Genomic DNA, 27,663 nt, shown 5'->3' with positions numbered 1-27,663 from the left:
TATGTGTGGCTTCTTTCTTTCTGACAATCTATTTAGGGAAGCACTATAGAACTTCCTGTGATGATGGAAATGTATTATATCTGTGTTGCCCAATACAGTAGCCACTAGCAGCATGAGACTATCCAGCATTTGAAATGTGTCCGGTATGAGTGAGGAATTGAATTTTTAATTTTATTTAATTTCAATTAACATAGCCCATGTGGCTAGTGGCTACTGTATTAGTGCAGTTTTAGAGAATAATTTAGTGTCGTGTTTAAGATTATGGACACTGAAGCAGATTAAGTTTATATCACAAGCTCTTAGCTTGGACTGGTAATTTCACCCATGCTTCAGTTTCCCCATTTCTACCCACCACACAGAGTTGCTGTGAGAATTAAATATTTTATTTATTTATTAAAATATATTTTATTGATTTTTTACAGAGAGGAAGGGAGAGGGATAGAGAGTTAGAAACATCGATGAGAGAGAAACATCGAGCAGCTGCCTCCTGCACCCCCCCCACTGGGGATCAAACCTGCAACCCAGGCATGTGCCCTTGACTGGAATTGAACCTGCGACCCTTCAGTCCGCAGGCTGACACTCTATCCACAGAGCCAAACTGGTTAGGGCTAAATATTTTATTTTTTAAAAAATATTTTTTATTGATTTCAGAGAGGAAGAGATAGCTAGATAGATAAATAGATAGATAGATAGATACATCAATGATGAGAGAGAATCATTGATTGGCTGCCTCTTGCATGTTCCCTGCTGGGGATCAAGCCTGCAACACAGGCATGTGCCCTGACTGGGAATTGAACCACGAAATCCTGGTTCATAGGTTGAAGCTCAATTACTGAGCCACACTGGGTGGGCAGGAATTAAATGTTTTAAATGTGAAGTCCTTAGAAGAGTGCCTGGCCCATCATAAGTGCTCCATGAGCATTCCAACCTTGCTACTGTTGGGGCGTTCCTTCTCCCAATGAGAACGTGAAGGGAAAGGGTAGAGACAAACAGTGTATGCTGGAACCAGCTCTTACCAGCCTGTGAGCGCTGATCGTACACTTCTCTTCCCAACTCTGCATTCATCAACATCACATTGACACCATGACATTGGCCATGGTGGGAATATTTACACCATGGTAATTGGCTTAACTTTGGAAGAACACATTAATTGGTCGTGTTTCAGTCTGCAAAAATGGGGTTTGCTACATGGAAATAGAAGAATGGATAGAGACCATTAAAGAAGTCTTCACTTAAACTGGAGTGAAGTCTGCATTCTGAAACCTCTATCCCCGGGTCATAACAAACCAGAGTAAAGCCTCTGATTCATACCCTTCAGACTAAGCCGCCAATGCACTGACAGACATAACTACTAAGGTCCAGGTATAGCCACTTATTGGGGGAATTCTCTATGGGTGCAGGGAATCCATATAGTTGGGGCACAGAAGAGAGAGTAGCACCATGTCTGAGGGCAGTCAGAGGTGCACGCTTCTGGACCACCGTGTGCACACTGGTGAAGGATGGACACTCAGTGCATGGAGGTAAACAGCACTTCTTGAAACCCCTGGTTCCCTCCCGGCGCAGCATTACATACAAACCACGGGGTGTCCAGGAGCGCTCATCAAGCTCAGAAAGGCACCACCCACGTGTAGCATGACCACAGCCAGCATCTGGGCCCACTAACTCCGGCATGAACTTAGTCCTCCCCGTCAGCCTTGGCCTCTCCACCTCACAGGGCTTGGTCGCAGAACATTCTGGTCCAGGCACAGTTTCTCAGGTGTCTTTAGGAGTTGCCTTTCATTATAACAAATCACCATGACCTTAGTGACTTAAAACAATGCAGATTTATTAGTTTATTGTTCTAGACCAGGAGTCCAAATGGGTCTGAAATCTAGGTGTCAGCAGAGCTGTGAAGGCTGTAGGGGAGGAATCTATTTATTTTTTCTTTTGTTTGTTGATTCTCACCCAAGGATATTTTTTCCATTGCTTTTCAGAGAAAGAGTGGAAAGGAGGGAGGAGGGGGGAAAGAGAGAAAGAGAGAGAAACATTGATGTGAGAGAGATACATTGATTGGTTGCCTCCTGCACATGCCCCCACTGGGGGCGGAGTGCAAACTGCAACCCTGGTACTTGCCCTCAACCGGGAATTGAACCTGCAACCCTTCCACGCACGGGTCGATGCTCTAACCACTAAGCAACTGGCCAGGGCAGGAATCTGTTTCTTGCTTTTTCAGTTCCTAAAAGCTTCTTCTAGAATGCCCCCATTCCTTGGCTTGTGGCCCCCCAGCCAGCAATTGCATCCCTCTTTCTCTGACCCTCCTGCTTTCCTCTTTCACTTATAAGAGCACTTGTGACTAGATTGGGGCCACTGGGATCACCCAGGATAACCTCCTCCTCTCAGGTCCTTACCTAATCACATCTGCAAAATCCCTGTTGCCATGCAGGGTAACACATTCGCAGGTCCGGGCGTTGGCACATGGACCGCTTTGGAGGCCATCATTCTGCCATGCAGCAGGCTTGCTCTCAAGCAAGCCCTCAGACCAGTCTTGCAGGCACAGCTGCAAGCCTCTGAGCAGAAGACTTGGGACTGGAGTCCCGACGCCCAGGCCCCAGGAGAACGACTCTTCCTTCTTATCCGTCACACTGACAGCCACGTCCAATCGGCCTTTTTCTCTTCCTCCTTCACCTAGTCAGGGTTTCTAAGTTCTCACTTAGCACACCACAGCCAGTCTCCGTGCTTCCCCCTGCCCACCAGTCCTGGGCAGGTGTGGCCCATGTGGAATCCCCCTGTAGACCCGGCACCTTCCTGGGTACGGCAAAGAGCTGGGGCAGCGCAGGGAACTGCAATTGAAGCAGCAGCTGGAATCCCAGCTACATGTTTGTGACCTTAACTGGCATTTGCATTTGGCCTTGTAAGACAGTCCTTTGCATTTTATTCACCATCTGTCTTGTTAGAGTGTGTGTTTCTTGAATGGAAGACCATTGCTTTCCTCGTGGTTTTAGGTGTTCAGGCCATTCATACTCAACTTGTTTATATCTGAACTCACTCCTCACTTCCCTCTAGACCAATGGTTCTCAACCTTCCTAATGCCGCGACCCTTTAATACAGTTCCTCATGTTGTGGTGATCCCCAACCATAAAATTATTTTCGTTGCTACTTCATAACTGTAATTTTGCTACTGTTATGAATCATAATGTAAATATTTGATATGCAGGATGTATTTTCATTGTTATAAATTGAACATAATTAAAGCATAGTGATTAATCATAAAAACAATATGTAATTATATATGTATTTTCCAATGGTCTTAGGCGACCCCTGTGAAAGGCTCGTTTGACCCCCAAAGGGGTTGCGACCCACAGGTTGGCAACCCACAGGTTGAGAACTGCTGTTCTAGACCTTTACTCACCACCTCACCACCTACCTAGCTCCCTAAGATCTGGGCAGGCAGCCTCTGGAGCTTGCTCACACCGGCGTCATGGCACGGATCATACTGTCACCATGTGGATTATGGATTGGCCTCCCTGCTAGACTGCAAGTTGGCAAGTCTCCCAGGGATCACTGTGTCCTCAGAGCTGAGTGCCGCCCAGCCCTGACTTGGCTTAACGAGGCTAGGTTGTAAAGCAGATAAATAAATTCCACGTCTCCACGTTTTTCTGGTAAGAAGTACTAGAAAAAGATCAGGTGGTCACTCTATGCCTCGAGTATGTATAGAAAAGTGCTCTGAAGATTATGGACTGAGAGCCCCCTCCCACAAGACAGAAAAAATCACTTTCTTTACTCTAATGGCAAACAGTTAAAAACAGGAAAAAGAAGAAAAGCCAGGCCAACGTGGCTCAGTGGTTGAACATTGACCTATGAACCAGGAGGTCACGGTTCTATTCCTGGTCAGGACACATGCCAGGGTTGTGGGCTTGATCCCTAGTGTGGAGTGTGCAGGAGGCAGCCCATCAGTGATTCTCTCTCATCATTGATGTTTCTATCTCTCCCTCCCTCGCCCTTCCTCTCTGGAATAAAAATATATTTTTTAAAAAAGAAGAAGAAGCCACACAGAAATGTCTACTTTTGTATGGATATGTACACCCAAACTGGCTCTTCTCAAATCAATTGGCTTTGAGAAGGAGCGCCCTCTGTTGGTGTGATGTACACAGAACAGCCGGACCGAGAAGGCAGAAGGATCAGGAGAGAAAAATAGCTGATACAACCAACAGCTGTTTTCTCAATTTACTCAAAGCAGGCTTCGGGCACCTGTACAAGATCTAAGTTCAGCATTTAAAATGTATTCTCCTTTTCAGGCGAAAACATACAAACAATCCCCTTCTAAACCCGGCGTGTTCCCAATTAGGAGGAGACTGGGGGTTTGTTCAGCTCCCTAGAGGCCTGGCTGAGGTACCTTGTTTCTACTACTTCGCTCCTCCTGTGTTTTGAGAGTCCAAGGACCCCAGCTTCACCATTTATCAGCTGGGTAGTCCCAGGCAAACTGCTTTTCCTCTCTGTGCCCCTTCATCCACTCACCGATGTTCCTCTGGGCATAATAGAGCTTCTGCTCATGGTCTGAATGTCAAACCCACTGCAGTTCCCTGAGGAATCCAAGTGGCAATAATCACATGTTTCACGTGGATGGTATTTGCATTGTTTCATAGGCTCCTTATAAAAGAGAGAAGATATTGTATTGCCCATTTTACAGATGAGAAAACTGAGATAGAAAATCATAGATTAGTTGAACAATAGCTTGAAGCCCAATATTTTTACTTTACATCATCTGCTTTTTAAAAAAAATCATTGCTCATTAAAAAAAAATAGTTCCACAAAATTACTTCCTTGGAAAAGATTCAAACAATACAAATAATGCAGAAAGCTCTCTTGACCTCCCAACCAATTCCTGTTCCCACTGTAGGATAATGGCTATTATATAACCACCCATTATCACACACACACACACCCTGTATCTCTATATAAATAGATAATTTTGTTTCACATTTTAACAAAATTTACATGAATGATATTATACTGTTAGTATTGTTCTAAAACTTGCTTTTTTAAATAAAAAAGATTTAAGCTTTGTCTTAGAGCAGTGGTTCTCAACCTGTGGGTCGCGACCCCTTTGGCGGTCGAATGACCCTTTCACAGGGGTCGCCTAAGACCATCCTGCCTATCAGATATTTACATTACGATTCATAACAGTAGCAACATTACAGTTATAAGTAGCAATGAAAATAATTTTATGGTTGGGTCACAACATGAGGAACTGTATTTAAAGGGCCAGGAGGTTGAGAACCCCTGTCTTAGAGGTAGTTCTATATCGGTCCATATAGCTCTGCTTGTCCAATTCATCTCCAAGAGGTTATTTCAGAGCATGGCTGTTCCACAGTTGATTTCGCCTTTTCTAGCTGATGGGAATTTGTTTTCCGTTTTTGGTGTTGCGCCCTTATATGCTTCTTTGTGCACACGTCTCAGCATTTCTCTGGGACATACACAGCAGTGGCATTGCTCGGTGCTAGGGAAGTCACGCTGAGAAAAAGTAATGACTACCGTTACACGGTATTCCATATGGGCCGCACGAGTTTCCCAGCTTCACCCCCTTGCAAACACTGGATGCGACCAATCATTTTACTTTTTGCTGGTTTGATTTGTAAAATGATATCTCATCTTACATTCCCCCTTCCTGATTACTGTGACACTAAGCGTATCTCATATTGTGAATGCCTCATGAATGTCCTCAGCCCACCTTGCCATTGACTTGTTGGTCTTATTAATTTGGGGAGGTTTTTATATCCTGTCTATTAACCTCGGTTACATAAGCCACAAATATTTTCTCCCACGTGGTTGCTTTTTTTTTTTTTTTGAAATTGTGTTTACAGTGCCTTTTTTCATATAAAATTGAAAATGCTTGAGGTAGTAAAATGAATTAACCTTTTTCTTCATGGTTTTTGCACTGTGCTTAAGAAGGTCTTCTACAATTCAAGTTACTTACCTATCATCATGTCTATTTCTAATATTTCACATTTATCCCTTTAGCTCTTTAGTTCATCTGGAATTTATTTTTGTGAGTGGTATGTTGTAGTATGCCGTTGGTTCTTTGGATTTTTTTTTTTTGTATCTCCCAACCCTGAGTCTTTATTGAAGCTTTGAAGCTCTTTCCTTAAGTCTGCCTTAGCTCCTGAAAGATTGCTTTCCCCTTTTCCCAAGACCCTAGTCCCTGTGGGAGAAGGAAGGCACAGGCATGGAGAACACTATAGTGCAGCGGTTCTCAACCTTCCTAATGCCGCGACCCTTTAATACAGTTCCTCATGTTGTGGTGACCCCCAACCATAAATGTATTTTCATTGTTACAAATTGAACATAATTAAAGCATAGTGATTAGTCACAAATACAATATGTAATTATATGTGTTTTCCGATGGTCTTAGGAAAGGTCTGTGAAAGGGTCGTTCGACCCCCAAAGGGTTGCGACCCACAGGTTGAGAACCGCTGCTATCGGGGAAGGCAGGAAGAACTTCATTCCACAAGAATGGTGCAGATCAAATGCCGATGTGCAGGGCAGGACGCTTTCCTGCAGGAGGTGGCACTTCAATCACCAGGGGACCGAGAGGTTGTGTGGCTTGGCTGGTGTGCATGTTAGAGGAAAGGGAGCGACGCTAGGTAAGGCGGGGCAGCTATGATGGGACAAGGGTCGGCAAGCTCCCGTCCATGGCTCAGAGGTGGCTGCCGCCTGCTTCTGTACAATGTATGAGCTAAGAATGGTTTTCACATGTTTAAATGATTAAAAAAACACAAAAGAAGATGATTACTTTACAACATAAAAACGATATGGAATTCACATTTCAGCGTCCATAAGTCAAGTCTTATGAAACATAACTACACCCATTTGTGCACTATCTGTGGCTGTTTCTGTGCTGCCAGCATAACTGAGGATGGTGACGGACACTGTTCTCTTTCTAGGTTTTTACAGAGATGACTGACCCCTGGTACAGAGACTTGAATGCAGGTTTAGGAGTTTGACCCTTATGTGCTGGGCAATGAACCAGGAAGTATGGGATCAGCTCTGTTGAGGAAGATGGCTATGAGCAGGGTGGAGGCTTGCAGGAGAGAGAGAGAGAGAGAGAGAGAGAGAGAGAGAGAGAGAGAGAGAGAGAGAGAGAAAGGGAGGGAGGAAGGGAGATGCCTTAGGTTGACTGTGAAATAATCTAAGTAACAAGTAATTGGGTTTCAAATCTAGAAGTTGAAATGTGACAGATTCATTTGTTAATTCATTCATTTATTAAGGTATTGTGATTTATAATAAGAAATATGCATTTGGTCTTCATCCTCAGTCCCCGAAACAGGGCTCCTGGAACCCTCCTAATTCTCAAGTCATAAGAACATGAGGATCCTCTTTTGTTCCCATGAGGGAACTTGGGGAGGGCTCCCGGGTGGCTCCCAGGTGGCTCCCGGGTGGGTCTGGTCCCCAGAAAGAGGAAGCAGTTAGAAAGACCAAGGTTGTCATTTTCAGCTCCACCTCCCACTTCTTCAGAGAGGAAAAGGGGCTAGAAAAGGAGTTAATACTGGATCATGCCTACAGGAGGCAGCCTCCACGGACCCCAATAGTATGGGGTTCTGAGCTTTCAGGACGGTGAACACATTTATGTTCTGGGGGAGTGACAACCCCAACTCCTCAGGGTCAGAGGCTCCTGTGCTCAGACCCTTCCAGACCTCCCTGTGTGTCTTCATCCGGCTGTTCACCTGTATTTTTTTTTTAAATCATATCCTTTAATAAACAGATGCATGTGCGTGTGTCTCTGAGTTCTGTGAGCTATTCTAGCAAATAATCAGATCCAAAGTGGAGGAGGTCATTTCCAGCCAAGTTGGGCTCTAACCTGTGTGGGAGGGTGGCGGTCTCACGGGACTGAGCCCTTAACCTGTGGGATCTGACACTATCTCCAGGTAGACAGTGTCAGAACAGAGTTAAATTGTGGCACACCCAGCTGGTGTCCTACACACACACACATTGGGTGATCAGAAATATCAGAATAAAGTGTTCTGCTGCTGGTGGGAATGCAGACTGGTGCAGCCATTATGGAAAACAGGATGGAGTGTCCTCAGAAAATTAAATATGGAACTGCCATTTGACCCAGTGATCCCACTTTGAGAAATATATACTAAGAAACCTGAAGCACCAATCAGAAAGAATATATGCGCCCCTATGTACATAGCCGCACAATCTACAATAGCTAAGCTCTGAAAACAGCCCAAGTGCCCATCAGTAGATGAGTGAATAAAAAAGCTGTGGCACATTGATACCATGGAATACTATGCAGCAGTAAAAAAGAAGAATCTCTTACCCTTTGAAACAGCATGGAGAGACCTGGAGAGTATCATGCTCAGAGAAATAAGTCAGTCAGAGAAAGACAACTCTATCACATGATCGGACTCATATGTGGAATCTAAGTAACAAAATAAACTGATGAACAGAGTGGATCCAGAGACATGGAAGCATGAAGCAGAGTGTGGGATCTCAGAGGGAAGGTGGGGGAGGGTGGGTGGGAAGGAGGTAATCAACCAAAGACCTTGTATGCATATATGCACAACCCAATTAGGTGCTGAAGCCTGGGGCGGGAGGTGGGAGGGCGGGCTGGAGGGGGCCAATGGGGGAAAAAGGGGGACATATGTAATACTTTCAACAATAAAGAGTTATTAAAAAATAAATAAAAATAAAAAATACTCAACAATACTGTAAAAAAAAAAAAAAAGAAATGAAAAACAAAAAAATAAAAATAAAAAAAAGACTAAAGTGTTCCGTGTGCAAACAGAAGAGGAAAACTGGATTTTCCCCAAATAGCTTCTTTGTTGAGCTTTCTGGGAGCTGGGCAAGTTCTGGGAGCTGGGAGGTGTGAAGAAGATGGAAATGCCGAGGATGGCAGCTCTTTGACGTTGGGGAATGGACACTGTGACTTTGCCGGGGCTGCCATAACAAACTGCTACAGACTGGCGGCTTACAGCACAGCAGGGTGTCTGGAGGCCAGACATCTGAGAGAAAGGTGCTGGCAGGGCCGCAATGCCTCTGAGGGCTCCAGGGAAGGACCTGCTCCAGGCCCCGCTCCAGCTTCTGGTGGGTCCTGGGCGTGGGACAGCACACCTCCTAGTTTCACGCTGTGTGCTCCCTGTGAGGTGTCTCTGTTCAAATTCCCCCTTTTAGAAAGGATGCCAGCGTATTGGGTTAGGCCCACCCTACTCCAGTGTGACCTCACGTTAACTTGACTCACTGCATCTGCAATGGCCCTATTTTGAAATAAGGTCACATTCTGGAGGTAATGAGGGTTAGGACTTTAACATGCAAATTTGGGGGAGATGCAGCTTAACCCATAACAACTACCAGAGCCTGTTATAGGTACTGTTCAGAGAAATCATTCTTCTCCCACATTCTGCCTCTGCTCATTGCATGTAGGGACTTTCCTTCTGAGCTTCCTCTGTTTGCTCTGGCACCCCTTGCTAAGCTCCTCACTCAGGCCTCCCCCAGGAGGAGAATTGTTCATTGGTGGGCCAGCGCCTGCTCTTTTTGTGCATGTCCACTGGTGGGTGAGGCCGCTGTGGCCACACTCTCTGTCCCCACAGGGACCCACCTTTCCCTTTGGGCCAGCACACCGCATATCCATTTGCCCCAACTCCTAGGAAAGGTCATTTAGGGCTGTTCTACAAATCCAGCCACATTTCATGTTCCTTGTGGCATCCCCCAAGTGGGCAGCCTGGGGTCTGCTTCAGACCTGACCCCATGAGGATGGAATGTGCAGGTTATCAAAGTTTATGAAAATATAGGTGGTCAGTGCTTACTGATGTCAATAACAGCACCCATGAGAGGCCACCAAGAAGCAAAGACATTTTTTTTTTAACAAAGTTTACTTTATTACATTAATTTTACACAGTGAGAGAATATGAAGTGCAGATGTCTAAACTCTCTTGCTGATTCTCTTGAAGACAATGTCACCCAATGTCATGGTCTGAAAGTCAGAAAAGAAATCATGCAATAAGTATGACTGCAAAATTGTATTAAGCATGCAATCTAACCTCTCTAACCATCTGATGTTGAATTGTAAAAGATGACTAAGTCATCAAATCAGCTGTAAATATGCTATCATGTGTAACAGCCCAAGGAGTCCTCTGTTTTTTATAGGATCAGAGAAAGGGTTGGCAATCTTTTCTAAAATCCCAGGCCAACTTTTTGTCACTTTCCTTCCTCATGTGGAGAGTTATCCTGGCTCTTACTGAAGTCTTTTCTACATTAATGACTGTTAGAGCGTGACCATCAAAACCAGTTTTGTCCAATCCCATTTCTCAAAGTTTGATTGAGTGCCTAATATGTACCAAACACATGTTGAGTAGCAAGGACACACGTATATGGAAACATCGAGGCACCCAGCCTGGAACATAGCAGGTAGGGCCTAATTACCTCCAAAACTGCGAAGCATATAAAACCCCTGGATTTCTTGGGCTTATCCGTTTTTGAGTTTTTGAGGCATGTGCCCTTTACCCCCACCCCATCCTCCCACTAATGCTCTGTACAAGACTGTGGCAATGTCATTAGCGTTAAAAAGGGGTCTCTTAGTTTCTGTAGCAATGGAATGGAATGGAAAGACTTGGGTTTGAACCTTGGTTCTACAACTCATTGTCGAAGACCTTGGACAGGTCAACCTGTCTATTAAACCCCTCATCCTGCCTCCTTCACTGGAGATGTGAGGGCTAGAAGAGATGGAGAGTGTTGAAGGACAATGGTCAAGGCTAAGCCCAGGACTGATCCTCTCCTGCTCCCCTGCTGGTGCTTCCCTGAGCTGCTGTGAATGTGCCCGGGTTGGGGCTGGGACCGCATGTTTCATGGTTGACTCTCACACTCTTCCAAGTTGAGGGATTTTTCCACTTGGATTGAGTGGGGACAGACCCCTTGAGCAGCATCCTGCCGGCTGTTACTCCCTGAAGTACAGTCTGGGGCAAGGAAGAGTCAGGAGACATCATTGATGGAGAGACACTGCACTGGGTCGGAGACAGACGTGGCTGGCAGCCAGGCGCCAAGGATGACGTGGCACCCACCACGGCAGTGTGCCAGATTCGTAAGCTGCCATAAAACTGCCATGAATAGGATTCTCCTTATTAATGCCGAATGGGCAAAGGCATTTGTTGACTGCCCTGGGCTTGTAGGGCACGTAGAAGTCTTTGTGGCTGCTTGGTCAGCGTGGAGGCGGAAGAGAAGGGCTCTGGCTAATAATCATGGCACTGTCATACAACAGCAAAAGCAACAAAAGGACCAACTTTTGGCCAAACAAAGCCTGCCTCGCGTGTGGGTTCTGTGCCAATGGAAGGGCTGTTCTGTGAATCAGAGGCACACAGGAGGCGATGAGTGGACTCCTGCCCTCTGGCCCGTGAGCGTGTCCCGAGGCCAAATCCCAGTGGAGACTGAGGAGGGTGGGCTGTGCTGGTGGCTCTCCATGACCCCGGTCTCCTCCTACCGAGACCTCTCCTGCCCCATCTTACTTAGGTTTGGTGAAGGAAGGGTAGGGCAAGGAGGAGAGAAGGAAGTGGGGAGGCTGGAGTGGTGAATCCGGACCAGGAATGTGGTGGTGGAAGGACAGCCCGAAGGAGCCCAGGGTGAGTGGGGAAGCCCCAGCTGGGGCCTCTGCCTGCACATATGGAGTCTGGTGAATTAGAAAAGGGTGCCCCTTCCTCACTGATCTGTTGGAAAGCTACCCTAATGCACTGAACTCCTAGACTAACACTCCTGACTGGCAGACACTGCACAATTGTAATAAGTATGTAAATCTAACCTGTCTGTAAGGAGAGTGGTTCCCCCGAAGGTGTGCTGTGCTGCAACTGTAGGTGGCAGCCCTATGAGACAGACCCCACTGAGAGGAACCCTAGCTCTGCCTTTCCTCGCTATTTGCTGCCTCAGTGTCCCCATTTAGAAAACGCAGCGTTGCTGAGAAGATTGCAGATATGTGTGTCAATTGCCACACATATTGACACACATAGTGGGTCCTCAGGAGGTGGCAGCAGAGACGAACAGCTGCAAAGGTGGGGGGAAAGGCGGCTCCTCACTCGGCCCCGCACTTCTCCCCTCAAGCACTGGGAGCCACAGCTCAGAGTGGCAACTTACGTGGATGACTGTGTCTCCATTGAGTTCCGTCACGGACTTGATGCCTTTGAAAGATGTCACCAGTTTATTCTCACCTTCCAGCTGCACCACTGCCTGCAGGGGACAGAAGAGATGGCCCGTGAGGAAGGGTCTGGCAGGGAGCAAGGCCTTTGTTAATGAGGTTGGGTCCCTGGCATGGGTCTCTGCTGACAACAACCCACCACTCCTCTTTATAGAAGGCCCATGTCCCAGCTCTCTGACTCCTAATAGAAGTGAATTGTATTTAAAAACTAAAAGAAGCCCTGGCTGATGTGGCTCGCAGTTGAGCGTCGACCTATGAACCAGGAGGTCACCTTTCAATTCCTGGTCAGGGCACATGCCTGGGTTGCGGGCTTGATCCCTAGTGGGGAGTGTGCAGGAGGCAGCCAATCAATGATTCTCTTTCATCATTAATGTTTCTATCTCTATCTCTCTCTCTCCGTCTCCCTGCCTCTCTCTGACATCAATAAAAACATTAAAAAATTTACTTAAAAGAAAATCACTAGAAGAAACTGTCAGGGTATCTTTAGCCAGACTTTTAAATTTATGCTAGGTGATCTAGAAATCAGCAACACAACACTTAACTGGCTCAAAACACTAAGGTAAACTTGAGTAAAATCTCAATTCTCCAAGCTAATAGAGGGAGGTGGTAGCAAGATTTAAGAACTGGCCAGTTGGGAGAGCACATTCCAGCATGCTTATCATTCTTATTGGGGTCTCCTTCTCAAGCTTTATGCATCCAGGGAGAGGCAACAGAAGCCCAGGAAGAGGAAACAGGGAGCAGAAGACACCAGCCAAGGTTAAAAATTTTCCTCAAAAATGGACAATCGGAAAAGGTCTATGGTAAAACACATGACCACATGCCCCTTCCTGTGGGCACATAGAAAGGATTTTTCCTCCTAAATTTTATCACAGATTTCCTGACCTGTAGTGTTGTATCTGGAGAAGCAGAAATAAAGACTGATCAGAAGAGGTAAAAATACCAACGTGCTGAGCCCAATGCACGAAATTGTCTGGAGGGGAGGAGTGGAGGTGGCTGTTCAGCGGTGCTGGCCGTGCTGGGGTGGATGGAGTTTCTAAGCAAGGAAGAGAGGCTCCTTGTGGCGGGCACCCCAGTGCCTGGATCTCCATGCCAGCGCCTGCTGACGCTCACACAGCCCGCACCCAGTGCTCATTACACACCTGAGCCACAGCCCAGCGGGAGGGATGTGGCCCTGCCTTCAGTCTGGGAAGGGTGATGGTGCCTGTTTTACAGATGAGGTAGCTGAGGCTGGGGGCTTGGGGATCACCCTTGAACGTTTGATATTCTGGGGTTGCCAGCACCTCCTCCAGGAAGCTTCTCCCCAGGACCACTGGCTCGAAGCCCAGCAAAGCCAGTTTAATTTGGACTCAAGGAGACCCAGGCTCTGTGAAGGGTTTTTCACTGACCCCCACTTGCCCACTGTTGGGCCTGGAAGAACCTGGGACTTAGTCCCTGGCTGTAGGCATGGCTCCGCCAGTTCCTCCGCATTGGGAGAGCTCGGATTCTTGGGCCAGCCCACCCCATCATCAGTCCTTAGGGAAGTTTTCACTAAGAGCTTCTTCCCCAAGCGTTGACTTTGTCCCTCTGCTTCTCGCCCCAGAAGTAAGTTCAGAGATAGGGCATCCATGGTGGGAATTGTGAAGTGTGACCCTCGAGGGAGGAAGCCCTGGGACCAAGCTCCAAGAAAAGTTCCAGAAGCAGAGTGTGGCTGGAGGGGCATCTCCTACCTTGACCTTCTCCCCAGTCATGGTCTCCAGCTCGCACTCCTCCCCCAAGGTGAACTCGTTCTGGATCACTTTGGACCCGGTGGTGACGGTGAGCTTGAAGTGCTTCCCATTCTGCACGACTTCCGACACTCCCTTGATGTCCTTCCCCTTCTGGATGAGGTCGTCAGGCAGACCTGGTGGAAACCATCTGAGGTTTAGAGATGGGCAGAGGTTGGAGTTGCCAGGCAGTGGCCACAGAGAAAGTTTGTAGTACGGAGGGGGGGAGAGGGAGGTGCTGTGACTCCCTGGAGGCCACAGGCATGGAATCCTATGAGTAACATGGGCCTTGACCTTTGAAAGGAAAGGTCAGTGGCCCGACTTGACCTGCCCTGGCCGGCTCACCATCTTGTCAGTTGGTTCATAAAGAAGACACTCCTTGGCCTGAAGACCTCTCCTGTCTTTTTTTTTTTTTTTTTTTTTTTTTTTAATCCTCACCAGAGGATTTTTTAGAGAGAGTGGAAGAGAGAGGGAAACACAGAGAGAAACATCGATCTGAGAGAAACACATCAATTGGTTGCCTCCTGTGTGCTCCCTGACCGGGGAGGAGTCTACAACTAAGGTACGTGCCCCCAACTGTAATCGAACCTGGGACCCTTTGGTCTGCAGGCCGATGCTCTATCCACTGGGCCAAACCGGCTAGGGCTGAAGACCTCTCCCGTCGTGAGCACCTGGTTCTTGCTCACTCTCCTTCCTCACTCTTCCTCCTTTAACACCCAGAGAATTTTCTCTTTGAGCATAAGCATTTCATCCTTCACACTCAAGTTGGCTGATACAGTTTACCTTCCAGGCCAGGTCACTCTTGAGAGTGAGACGTGGGGTTGGGGTGCTATGATGCCAGAGCAACATGCACCAACTGGGCCTGTCCTGGTCAACATCTGTCCACCCAGCCCTATCTCAACCTCTGCTGGCAAGGCTCTCGAAGAGGAGGTATCAGGAGTCCCTTGCCCTGGGACAGAGCTTTACAAATTTCAGAGCATGTCTGTGGTGTCATATGAATTGAGGTTTACAAACCCACGTGCATTGATAGTGTCCTGTTGCACAGGTGAGGGATGTGAGCCACAGAGAGGTGGCATCACTTGCCCTACAGTAGATCCAAGCTCTCTGCTGGCCCTGAAGTCCCTCCTCCCTCTGTCTTTGCTGTCTTTCCCACCCTTCTCCCTCTTGGCGCCCTTCCTTGTCACATGGCCCCTTTGCTTATAAGCTTTCCTCTACTGGGAGTACCATCCCCTTTTCCAGTCCCCTAGTGGACACCTGCTCATCTCCCAAGGTTAGCCAAGGCTCACCTTCATCACATCAAACCTCCTCTCCTTGCCCTCCCATGAGCACCACATCCTCCTGCACAATCCTCTGGGGGACACAGCAGGTGAAAGTGGGGTCTCTGGGAGCCAGTGCCTGCTTCAATTCCTGGTGCAAACACTCCCTACCTGAGTGACCTTGGTTGGGATTACTTAACCTTTCAAGGTCTCAGTTGCTTTGACTGTAAAATGGGAAAAATAATAGTACCCAATGCAGAGTTCTTTCATTGAGGATTCAATGGGATATTGCATATCAAGGGCTTGGCACAGTGCCTGGCACTGAGTCAACACTCAGTACGCATTAGGAGATTCTTTATTGTATTTATTTTGTCTCCTTTTCCTCGCTAAACTGTGACTTTGGAAATGGGGCTCAATGTCATGTGTCCCTTGTATCTGTCCAGCACGGTGCTTAGAATATGGTTGGGCTTGAATCAATGCTAGGAGAATGAATGGCTGGCTGGATGAATGAATGAATGAACAAGGTCACACAGTGAGTTACTAGCAGAGGTGGCTTCAATCCAAATCAGACACTCGTTCAGTGCTCCTTGCACTCGCCTGTGGGTGGCCACGTTCAGTGAGGACCAGCACAAGCTGCCAGTGACTGCAAAAGGAACACGCACCACAGGGCCCTGGTCTGCAGAAAGCCCGAGCCTCTCCTCCCATCCCAGCATCCAGCCTGCATCTGTGACCAGCCATCCCCTGCCAGCTCAGACACTGATTGCCATGACCGCCGGCTTGGTGCCCGGGTCAGCACTCACCAATTGCCTTCATGAAGGGCTCAAAGTTTTCCTGGCTCTGCAGCTGGTACTTGCCGGAGAAATTCATGGTGGCGATGAGACTCCCTCCACAGTTGGTCGGCAGCTCTGCTGGTGGGGCTGGCCAGTGTGGGCTGATTTATAAGAGGTAATTTCCCCTTTGAGTGTTGGCCATAGGTCAGCATCTGTCACCTCCTTTATGGCCAGGTTCAAATATTAACTCGAGAGCAATGGTCAACGATAAAAAACACACAGGAGAGGCACAGCAGAGATTTGCTCTAATTCAGCAAACATTAACCGGTGTCAATCAAATGCAAAGCCCTATGGTCCTGCAGCCTTTAAGGTGCTCCTCACCCATGAAATGTGTGTGTATATATGTGTGTGTGTGTGTATACGTAGCTACACATACATGTTTTGTGTGTATATACACTTGTGTGTATCTAGATCTAGACAGGGAAATACTAAATAATCCCTTTAAACTCAAAACCTCACCTTATTTACATAACCTTTTGATCTCTTCCCACAGACTTAATTTTTACAAAGATGTCATCAGCCCCTGGAGCTATTTTGTATTAGAGGGAATGCCTCCTCCACAGTCCAAATCAGTCTCCTTTTTTTTTTTTTCAATCCTCACCCAAGGATATTTTTCCATTGATTTTTTTTAGAGAGAGTGGAGGGGGGGGGGGCGGAGATAGAGAGAAAAACATGGATGTGAGACACATCGATTGGCTGCCTCTCCCATGTGCCCTGACAAGGACTGAGGATTGAGCCTGCAACTGAGGTACATGCCCTTGATCAGATTTGAACCTGGGACCCTTTGGTCCTCAGGCTGATGCTCTATCCACTGAGTCAAACTGGCTAGGGCATAGGTCTCCTTTTTAGATTGTTAAAACACTACATACTAAAGGGAAGGTTTAAGCCTTTAAACCAGCTGTGTGGCAACTGAGATGCATTTTATTAGGCAGCTAAAGGGTAGTGGAGAGAAAGAAGGCAGTACCTGCTGAGCCGACTGGATGCATCGGGGCCGCCCATGCCCTGTGCTCGCTCTCACTCTGCTCTCTGCGCCCATCTTTCCCTTCACCTGGTCACCTCCTCTGGGATTCCTCTGGGCCCGTAGAGCACTTGGCGAACACCTATATTCTAATTCCTTCTGGGATTACTTCTCTATGTATCCTCTTTCACAGCACTTCTTCTTTGGGATTCCCATACCTGGCACTTGAGAGATGTCCAATTAATGATGGGCCAATAAATAAGGCCGTCAAAACATAACGAGGCCATAGCTCTTCCCGTAAAAGGAAGAGAAGAGACAGAGAGAGATATGGAGTAGCCTGGTGGGCACACACTCTCAAACCACGGAATCACTGGGGCTGGGCAGCCGGGAGATTGAGAACCTGGCTGGGAACTTTCCACTTTGTTGTGGTGGAACACAACCTAGGGTGCTATTTGAATCTGTGTTTCCTGGCTGCTGCCCCTTTTTGCTGAAAGAAATGCTTTTTACTCTTTATTACAGCCTAAGATTCATTTTGGTTCACACCTGGCATATAAACGCCACATCAGACCCTCTCCCATGACCACAGATGTCAGGTGACACCCTCCCCCCTCCCCCGTGCTGCTAACTGGGCTCTAAGGTGGAGATTGGGAAGGAGGGTCGAGAAAGTTTCTCCTTAGAAGAGTCAGCACCCATCCCAGAGGCCTCTAGGAAGCCTGGAGCCATTGGGTACTCCTTTCCCGGGGTCTGAGGAAAAGCGGGGCCGGTGACTGCCTGTACTTCTTCTCCAGGCAATGCCTGGGCAGATGCACGCGGCCTGGTCAGGGGTCTGGCACAGTCGGTGAAGAGCTGACAGCTCCCGCTGCAAATGGAAGCCTGACAGTTGGAGAGGCAGGTAGACTAAGCTGGCAGTCACAAGGCAAGAATCCTGGCCCCCCCCCAACCCCCGCTGCCCCCTGCCCCCAGGTCCTAGACAGTGCAATCCTCCCTCAGGCAACCCCCACTAGCCTCCTTTGGGTCAGGTTTCTTGTGTGTGAGTTTTGAGGCCAAGGAAGTTAGTGGCCGTTTCAAAATTTATCACTTGTGAACAGTGTTCCATAAAATGAGGAGAGGGGAATGACATTTCCCACCCATGAGCTAAGCAAACACAAGAAGAGATAAGCTTGATTGGGATGACAAAGTTCAAGTGGCTTTCAAGAAAGAGATTCCCACTTCATGGGAACAGCTTCTGATTTTTGTCAACCAGAGACTCCAGTGCCCCTCCAGTCCCCACTAGACGTCCCCTCTTCTCACGCTCCCTTCTCAGCTGAGCAGCATGGAGGTGAGGGAGAGGAGGTGATGTCCAGGATATGACTGGCATTCATTCTAAGTGAGGCACCTTTGCACCTGTGTCTGATCCCAGGCGGCCTACAGTACCAGCTTGCCCACTTCCCGGTGTGCCCTGGGAACCCATCGGCGAGAGGCAGGACTACAGATGGGAAGTACTGGGTTTGGGCCCAGCTCTTTTCTCCGCCTGGACAAGGATTCAGCCTTTGAGAGCGTCCACTCCTTCTCTCCGCCTGGGAAAGCCCTGTGTGACGGTCAAGTCCTTCTGGAATGTGAGCTTGTATCACAGGGACTCAGAGCACTTTGCATTTGCTTCTGCCACGTGTCCAGAGGTTATCAGGTGTCACCAGCCCAGGACCAATTTTTATGTTTGTCTCCGGGCTTGGGGACAAGCTCCTTCCTATTTCCCTGGGCCATTGCCAGTGTCTCCAGTCCCTGGTTTACTATGGTGCAGCTGCCTTCCCAGGTGTCTCACATCCCACTTTGTGTCAGGCCTACGGCCTCCTCTCCTGAGGGGTAGGAAAACCCAGGCTCCTGGCACCGGGCCTGTCTCCAGTTCTGGCAACCACGCCAGGTGCCCAGACTCATCTAACTGCTCATTGCTCTGACCTTCAGTGCCCTCTGTGCTCATGGCACCTGGGATTTTAATCCTTGTTTGTGACCTCAGCTATATTTCTGTACCTTCTTGCTGTGCTGAGTAAAGAGTTTGCATCAGCTCTGTTGGCCATGTTGTAGGTCCTGGAACTGTTGTGTTTTTATTTTGTGCTGTTTTATTTTTTAAAATATATTTTCATTGATTCCAGAGAGGAAGGGTAAGGGAGAGAGAGATAGGAACATCAATGATGAGAGAGAATCATTGATCAACTGCCTCCTGCACATCCCCGACTGGGGATTGAGCCTGCAACCTGGGCATGTGCATTGACCTGGAATTGAACGGTGACTTCTTGGTTTATGGTCAACACTCAACCACTAAGCCACGCCGGCTGGGCTGTTTTGTGCTGTTTTAAATCCTTTTGGTGGGATTTCAGGATATACGTATATCCTCCAGGAAAAACTTTTTAAAAAATATTAATCCTCACCCCAGGATTTTTTCCCCATTAATTACCAAAAAATGTGTTTTTATTGATTTTAGAGAGAGACGAAGGGAGAGGGAGAGATAGAAACATTAATGATTAGAGAGAATCATTGATCAACTGCCTCGTGCACACCCCCTACTGGAGATAAAGCCCACAACCTGGGCATATGCCCTGACCAGGAATTGAACCAGCGACTTACTGATTCATGGGTCAATACTCAACCACTGAGCCATACTGGCTGGGCCCATTATTAATCCTCACCTGAGGATATTTTTCCATTGATTTTTGGAGAGAATGGAAAAGAGATGGAAAGACAAAGAGAAGATATTAGACATATTCATTGGTTGCCTCCTGAACAAGTACTGACGAGGGCTGGGGCCAGGGAGGAGCCTGCAACCTAGGTATGTGCCCTTGCTGGGAATCCAACTCGAGACCCTTCAGTCCATAGGCCGATGCTCTATTCACTGAGCCAAACTGCCTGGGGCTGGGCCCATTAGTTTTTAATTGAGCGGGTAAGGGAGGGAGAGAGAGAGAGAGAGAGAGAGAGAGAGAAACATTCAATTGAGGTACGTGCCCTTGACCGGGAATCAAACCCGAGACCCTTCAGTCCACAGGCTGATGCTCTAACCACTTCGCACACCGGCCAAGGAAGGAAAAACTTTAAAAAAATATATATATTTTATTGATTTTTTTACAGAGAGGAAGGGAGAGGAATAGAGAGTTAGAAACATCGATGAGAGAGAAACATCGATCAGCTGCCTCCTGCACATTTCCTACTGGGGAAGTGCCTGCAACCAAGGTACATGCCCTTGACCGGAATCAAACCAGGACCCTTCAGTCCACAGGCCGATGCTCTATCCACTGAGCCAAACCGGTTAGGACGGAAGGAAAAACTTTTAAAAGACATTCTTAAGCCTTTTCTTTCAAATGCCTATCCTGTCTCTTCTCACTGTAAATTCCTTAAAGAGTGCCCTGTAACAACGGTCCAGTTTCTAGTTTGGGATCTGGGTGAAAGCCATGTAATGCTCAGGGAGGGCATTTTAGAGATAGACCCACTGAGGGTCAAAAGTACACGTATGGCAAACAAACATTGTGGGTGGTGGTTTGCACTGTAAAAGGAATCAGACTACACAGACTACACTGAAAAGTGTACTCAGCAAAATCCCCTCTCATGTAATAACTTCCAGAAATATCCGTATTGTGTAAAGTGAGACCTTCCTTGGACTTAGGTTAGGTCCCCAGCAGGATCTCCTTTGCTGCGAACAGTAGAGGAAAACCCATGGATTACAGTGGAGATCACTTGAGGGCTGATGCAATCAGGAAGAACTCAAAGCTTGCCTGTAAGGCTAGTTCATATTTTGGTTGTAAAAGCCAATAGCATTTGTTTGTCTCGTATCACTGGGTTCTCGTGTTCCTTTGCCCTCTGAGGGTTGAAAGCTGGTCCAGTTGGTGTCAGATCAGCCTGCTACATCAAAGAGAAACCTCTTCCAAGTGCTCCTTGGCTAACTTGCCATCCACACCCTGCAATCCTGCGTCCTCTTTGCTTTTGAGCTGTGAGCCATCAGCCTTCCAGAACCAGGACAGCCACTCCACTGACATCCCTCCAGGCTCCGCTGCACAGTCCTTTTTATACAGTCCCGCACCCGCCCCCCACCCCCAGGTCTGCTTTCTCAGCTCCTCTAGCTCAATGTCCCCAATAGCAATTTCTATTCTATTCCATTAGTTCCATTCATAGTGATAAAATAGCAGCTTCCATTAATTGGACGCCAAGTAGGTGTTTTGTCTGTACGGTCGCACTGAAATCTCAAAACAACACTGCAAGGCAAGCATTATATTATTCCCATTTTTCAGATGAGAATACTAAGGTATGAAGAGGTTAGTAACTGCTTCCAGCTCCTTAAGTCGAAAGCTGCCAAATAGGACCAATGAACCCAGTCTGTTGGACTCCAAAGCTTGTGTCTTTGACTTTTATTATTTCCATAATATAATGTTTAAAGGTGTATTTTGGTTACTCTCCTGAAGATTCTTCTGAACCAGAGCTTAGCATTGCATTTCCGTGGAGTATGCGTGTCTGGAAAATGTGGATAGGACAATAGTCCAGGTGCTATTGACCTCTTGAGTCATTAATGGTTGTTGGATGACTGTTGATTCAGAAATGTCTTATTACTCTAATTAAAAAAACCTGACAGCCCATGTACACGAAGAGAGATCGCAAAGAAATGGAAGATCCTGAGGTGGCAGCCTGGCCCATGTGTTCGGTAGTGGTACAGAGCAAAGCGTTTTCACTGAATACTAAGTCTTTGAAGCTAGGATCTGCAGTTATCTTACCCTGGATTTACCGGACCATCCCATTTGGGTCGCTCTGTAAGCGCATCCCTGTGCTCATTATTCTCTTCCCTTGTCCAGGGTTGCCTGACCCAGCCTCAGGTTCCATTCATGCCACACATGACTCATCCACTTCTGAATCATTTATTCAACAAGCATACTCCGACCCACCATGTAACTTCATGTGGGGGTTACACGGTGACTCTACCAAGGAACTTACTGTCTAGCAGGGAGCAGGAAGGCAGTTCAAGCTGCCTTTTGAATAGAATGGAGTTTGAATAAATCTTCCAAATGTAGGCAGTGATTGAGAAACCATCTTTGTGTCTCACACCCCAACTGGGGCCAGGGATGGAACCTGCAACCCAGGCATGTGCCCTTGATTGGGAGTTGAACCCTAGGCCCTTCAGTTCATGGGTTGATACTCCAACCACTGAGATACCTGGGAAGGGCTGGTATCATGTGTTTTATAATGTTAACTAGAGGCCTGGTGCACAAAAATTTGTGCACTGGTGGGGGCGGGGAGGGGTGTCCCTCAGCCCCACTTGTTTCCTCTCACAGTCTGAGACCCCTCGGGAGATAACAACCTGCTGGCTTAGGCCCACTCCCGGGTGGCAGAGGGCAGGCCCAATCCCTAGGTGCCTGCCCCGCAGCTCCTGGTCGGGCTCAGAGCAGGGCCGATTGGGGAGTTGGGGTGCCGCCCCCTGTCATGCACAGAGCAGGGCAGATCAGGAGGTTGCGATGCCACCCTCAGTCATGCTCAGGGTAGGGCCAATTGGGGGGTTGGGGCGCCGCCCCCTGTCACACTCAAGGCAGGGTTGATGGGGAGGTTGCGGCACCGCCCCCTGTCACCCACAGAGCAGGGCCAATCAGGGGGTTGGGTCACTCCCCCCTGTCACACTCAGGGCAGGGCCGATGGGGAGGCTGCAGCTCCACCCCGTCACACACAGAGCAGGGACCATGGAGGGGGTTGGGGAGCTTCCCCCTGTCACACTCAGGACAGGACCAATGGGGAGGTTGCGGCTCCACCCTGTCACACACAGAGCAGGGCCGATCAGGGGGTTGGGGAGTACCCCCTATCAGGTGTAGAGCAGGGCCGATCAGGGGTTTAGGGTGCCTTCCCCTTTCACACACAGAGCCACAGGGCAATCGGGGGGTTTGGGCACTGCCCCCTGTCACGCTGCTCCAGGGGCCAGGAGGCCTCGCGTCTCCGCTGATCCTGGTGCTGGGAGGCCTCGCTGTTCTGCTGATCCCGGTGCTGGGAGGCCTTGCTGTTCTGCTGATCCCGGTGCTGGGAGGCCTCACGGCTCCGCTGATCCCTGTGCTGGGAGGCATATTACCATTTTACTATATAGGATAGAGGCCTGGTGCACGGGTGGGGGCCAGCTGGTTTGCCCTAAAGGGTGTCCTGGATCAGGGTGGGGGTCCCACTTGGGTGCCTGGCCAGCCTGGGTGAGGGGATGATGGCTGTTTGCAGCTGGTCACACCCCCTTCAGTGTGGGGGAGCCACTTGGGTGCCTGGCGCCACTTGGGTGCCTGGCCAGCCTGGATGAGGGGATGATTGCTCTTTGCAGCTGGTCACACCCTATTCAGGGTGGGGATCCCCACTGGGGTGCCTGGCCAGTCTGGGTGAGGGGCTGAGGGCCATTTTCAGGCTGGCGGGTGACTGAAGCTCCCAGACTCTCCTTTTTTCCTTTTTTTTTTTTTTTTTTTAATTCTGGGATTTATTTATCTTCTATGGCTGTCACTGGAGCTGAGAGCTGGCTTAGGTCAGACCTCGGCTGCTGAAAGCAGATTTCTGGACTTTGTTTACCTTCTGTATTTGAAACTTTGTTGCGACTCCAGCTCTGAGATCCCGGCTGACTGAAAGCAGGTTTCTGGGGTTTTGTTTAGCTTCTATATTTGTAACAATGTTTCTTAGAGTGCAGCTCAGAGCCCAGCAGTGGCAGGCAGGGAACGTTGGCTTCCTCTATCACTGGAGCAAGCAAGCCTCCTGTTCACGTCAGTTGCCTGGCTGCCAGCCGCCATCTTGGTTGGCAGTTAATTTGCATATCTCCCTGGTTAGCCAATGGGAAGGGTAGAGAAGTTATAGCTAATTACCATGTTTCTCTTTTATTAGATAGGATTCCTAAATGCTGATTTTGTAAATGCTATCATATTTTCTTTTTTTTCCAAATATGTTTTTATTGATTTCAGAGAGAGGAAGGTAGAGGGAGAGAGAGATAGAAACATCAATGATGAGAGAGAATCATTGATTGACTGCCTCCTGTATGCTCCCTATAGGGAATCAAGCCGGCAACCTGGGCATATGCCCTGACTGGGAATTGAACCATGACCTCCTGCTTATTGGGTTGACGCTCAACCACTGAGCCACACCAGTCAGGTTATCATATTTTCTAATCCATTATACCTGATATAGAAAAATGCTATTTTTTGGTTGATAGAAATCTGGAAACTTTGCTGAACTATATTCTACTAGGAGATAATTTTTAACAGCTTTATTTAGCACTAATTGACATATAATAAACTGTACATATTTAAAGTGTATACTTTTATGTTTGACATATATGAATTCTTAAAACCATCCCCATAATCAATATAATTAACATATTTAAGCTTAAGGTCTCCTCATGTCTCTTCCCCTCCCCCTACCACTCCTTGCCACTTAACTGCCCCCATACCTAAGTAACCCCTGGTCTGCTTCCTGTCACTATGAATTAGTTTGAATTTTCTAAAATTTTATATACAAATGAAATCATATCTTATGCACTCTTTTTTGTTTGACATTTCATCTAGTGTTTGATATAATTATTTTCATTGTATTTTTCATCTCAGACATTGCAGTTTTCATCTCTAGAAGTTCAATGTGTATTTTAAATAATCTTTCCTATCTGTACTTAACATAGTGAACATATGAAATATAAGTACAATGACCATTTTAACATCCTTATCTTCCAATTTTAACATCTATGTCAGTCTGAGAAGGTACAATTGAGTGATTTTTCTCCTTATTATGGGTTGTTTTCTCCTGTCTCTTTGCAAGGTTGGTAATTTTTTTTTTTGTTTGTTTGTTTATTGTTAACCCTCACCTGAGGATATTTTCCCATTGATTTTTAGAGGAACTGGAAGGAGGGAAGGAGAGATGGAGGGAGGGAGAGAGAGGGAGAGAAACATCAATGTGGGAGAGAGACTTTGATTGGTTGCCTCCCCCACATGCCTGACTGGGGCTAGGGATCAAAACTGCAACCCAGGCATGCGCCCTTGACCAGGAATTGAACCCAAGACCCTTTGGCATGTGGGCTGATGCTCCAACCACTGAGAAACACTTGCCAGGGCCAAGCTTGGTAATTTTTTATTGGTAAATTTTACCCCGTTGAGTTGTGGATAGTTTTGCATTCCCACTAATATTCTTGACCTTTGTTCTGAGATACAGTTTCATTACTTCAAAATAATTTGATCCTTTTGGGTCTTAAGATTCGACAGGCAGGACCTGATCAGTGTTCTGACTAGAGATAATTATTCCCCAGTATTGAGACAAGACCTTTCAGTGTGATATATTCAATGTCCCATAAACCATGTCATAGGAACAGGCACTATTTCTGGGCCCATGTAAGCACCAGACACTTAGCTTTAATCCATGTGCTTCATTCTTTGCTTGGCTTTGAGTAGTTCCCTTGCTGATCAGTTCTCTGGGGAATACTTGACAGCCACACTCTGCAGATCTCTGGGCTCTCTGCCTAAGCCACTGTCTTTCCCAGAACTCTGTTCTGCAAACCCCAGCTGACTTAGTCCTCCTGGAATTTCAGCTCTGTTTACGCAACTCAGCTCAGGGAATTCACCATGGTCTGCCTGAGATTCCCCTACCTCTGCCACAGCCTGGAAACTCTCTCAAGGTCATAAATTGGGATGATTGTAAGGTCCACATCAATGATTTCCAGTCTCTTGGAGATCAGTTTCCCTCATTGCATGCTGTCCAGTAGCTTCAAAACTGTTGTTTCATATATTTTGTTAGGTTTTTGGTTGTTTCAAGCAGGAAGGTTAATCATGGCCAGAAACTGAAATCCTCTCTCTCTCTCTCTCTCTCTCTCTCTCTCTCTCTCTCTCTCTTAATTGTTGATGATCATATAATCTTAAATAATAATAATTTATCCCTTCCTTTATAATTCTTATGCCTATAGTTTCTTTTTCTTGTTCTATAGTCTTGGCCAGGACCCCCAAAACTGTGATAACAATAATGGTCATAGTAAGTTACCTTGCCTTACTTTTAATTTTATTAAGTTTTCTTAATATTTTAACTAAGTATAATGGTTGATGTTCGTTTTAGCCAATAAGCTTTACTTGCTCTGATCTGTTTCTTTTGAATTCAATAATCTCCTTAGCACAAATATATGCCAAATAGTTTATTTTAGGTGCTGGATGTAGAAAGACAGAGGTGGTAAAGGCTTTGAGGGACAGCTGTAGCTTATTAGGGAAAGCAGAAGAGCAAGGCAGCTGTTCCAAATACAATGTGTTACATGCTGAACAAGAGATATGTCTAGGGTGCTAAGGACATAGGGACAAAGGGCATTTGATTTGCCTGAAAGAAAAGATGTGGGGAGAAGTCAGGGAGGACTTCACAGAGGCAGTGATACTGAGGCCTAATCTTGAAGAATGAGTAGGAGTTCAACAGATTGACTAAAGGCAGAAAAGAAAGCAGAGCTATGAAAGCAAATAGTCTATTTGACTGTGAACGATGAGTGTTTGACGGAGGGATGGACCTGGTGAGAAGTGAGATTGGAAAAGTATACTTGGTTGGGTTTAATGACCTTTGGATACACTAACTTTCATTCTGGAGGGTACCTATTGTCTGAGTCGAGTAGAGGTAAATCTGTGAATCATGTTTATGTAGATGTGGGGCTTAAAATTCTGGGAGTATGTTGTCTATTCTTATTACTTTTTGGTTTTCATTGTCAACCAGATGAAGTGAAAAAAGAGGTCTAGTGGAATAAGAGGACTTGGGTAGGGAATGGTGAAGGGGGGCATTTTACTAACCTTACTTTATAGCCCAGTGCCCCCAATTTTTGGACTTCATAAACCAGTAACATTTTCAAAAGAATTGTTACAAAGATGTTAAAATAGAATAATAATAGTTACCATGGACTATCATGTCATATCATAAATAACTACAACAACAAAAAAGACAAACAAATAAGAAAGGCATCATCTCAGATAGAACAGTTGGTAATCTTATTCTGGTATGTTATCTAACCCAGTCATGATGTGATAGTGGGGTTTTAAGACCGGGAATGAGAAGAGGAGGACAGCAGGTGAATGGGGGAAATAAATATCTTGGGCAGGTGAGTCCTCTGATGTGTCTCCCCTGTTCTCACCCTCCTTCTATCTGGGGCCTCTCTTTCTAGGCTGGGAAGAATGATGGGTTGTGGTTGGGAGTCCCGTGTCAGCACACACGTCCCAGTGGGCGGATCACAGCGTTAGTGGTCCTGAGTCTGCTCTTCCTATCTAAGAACTTGGTCCTATGACCATGGACTTGCAGATAAAATTAATCTCCTTGAGATTAAGGAAGCAGCAGGAGCCAATGGCTTCTTTGATGGGGCCTGAAATGTTCTGAACTCAGCACTCAGTCCAGAGGCCTCCGATGGTCCTAGATAATGGGCAGAGCTGCACCCTGGCTCCTGTCTGGATGAAAGGTCTTCTCACGATTGACAAGATGGCTAAAGACCTTTGGACCTCACAACTGCACTGATTGCCCTACCCCTTCCCAGCAAATCTGAGCCAATGGATGAAATGAGGAACAGCCATTATCAAAATCATTCCTTATCTAGAAAGGCCATTCTTATTAGGATCTGAAGGAGAAGGAGAGTTGGGGCCACTTCCGCAAGTTGACAGGTTTATCTTTTACAATAGATAAATGCAACTTTTTGAGATATTTTCCTTCCTTCCTCCCTTTCTCCCTTTCTCCCTTCCTCCCTCCCTCCCTCCCTCCCTCCCTCCCTCCTCCC

General features: G+C 47.1%; 1 protein-coding gene across 1 annotated transcript; it reads right to left on the bottom strand.

The window, feature by feature from the left end:
- Positions 1-9,842: 9,842 nt before the first annotated feature.
- Positions 9,843-16,128, bottom strand: FABP1 (fatty acid binding protein 1). The gene is made up of 4 exons (XM_036335572.1): positions 15,956-16,128; positions 13,864-14,036; positions 12,097-12,189; positions 9,843-9,952 (listed from the first exon to the last, which is right to left on the bottom strand). Exons 1-4 carry the CDS (start codon positions 16,020-16,022, stop codon positions 9,902-9,904), a joined length of 384 nt encoding a protein of 127 aa, XP_036191465.1. The 5' UTR covers positions 16,023-16,128; the 3' UTR covers positions 9,843-9,901.
- Between the last annotated feature and the right edge of the window lie 11,535 nt (positions 16,129-27,663).

The sequence above is a fragment of the Myotis myotis genome, unplaced genomic scaffold (assembly GCF_014108235.1).
Source record: "Myotis myotis isolate mMyoMyo1 unplaced genomic scaffold, mMyoMyo1.p scaffold_m19_p_14, whole genome shotgun sequence".
Taxonomy (NCBI): Eukaryota; Metazoa; Chordata; class Mammalia; order Chiroptera; family Vespertilionidae; genus Myotis; species Myotis myotis.
This window is presented reverse-complemented; position numbering and strand designations above follow the sequence as displayed.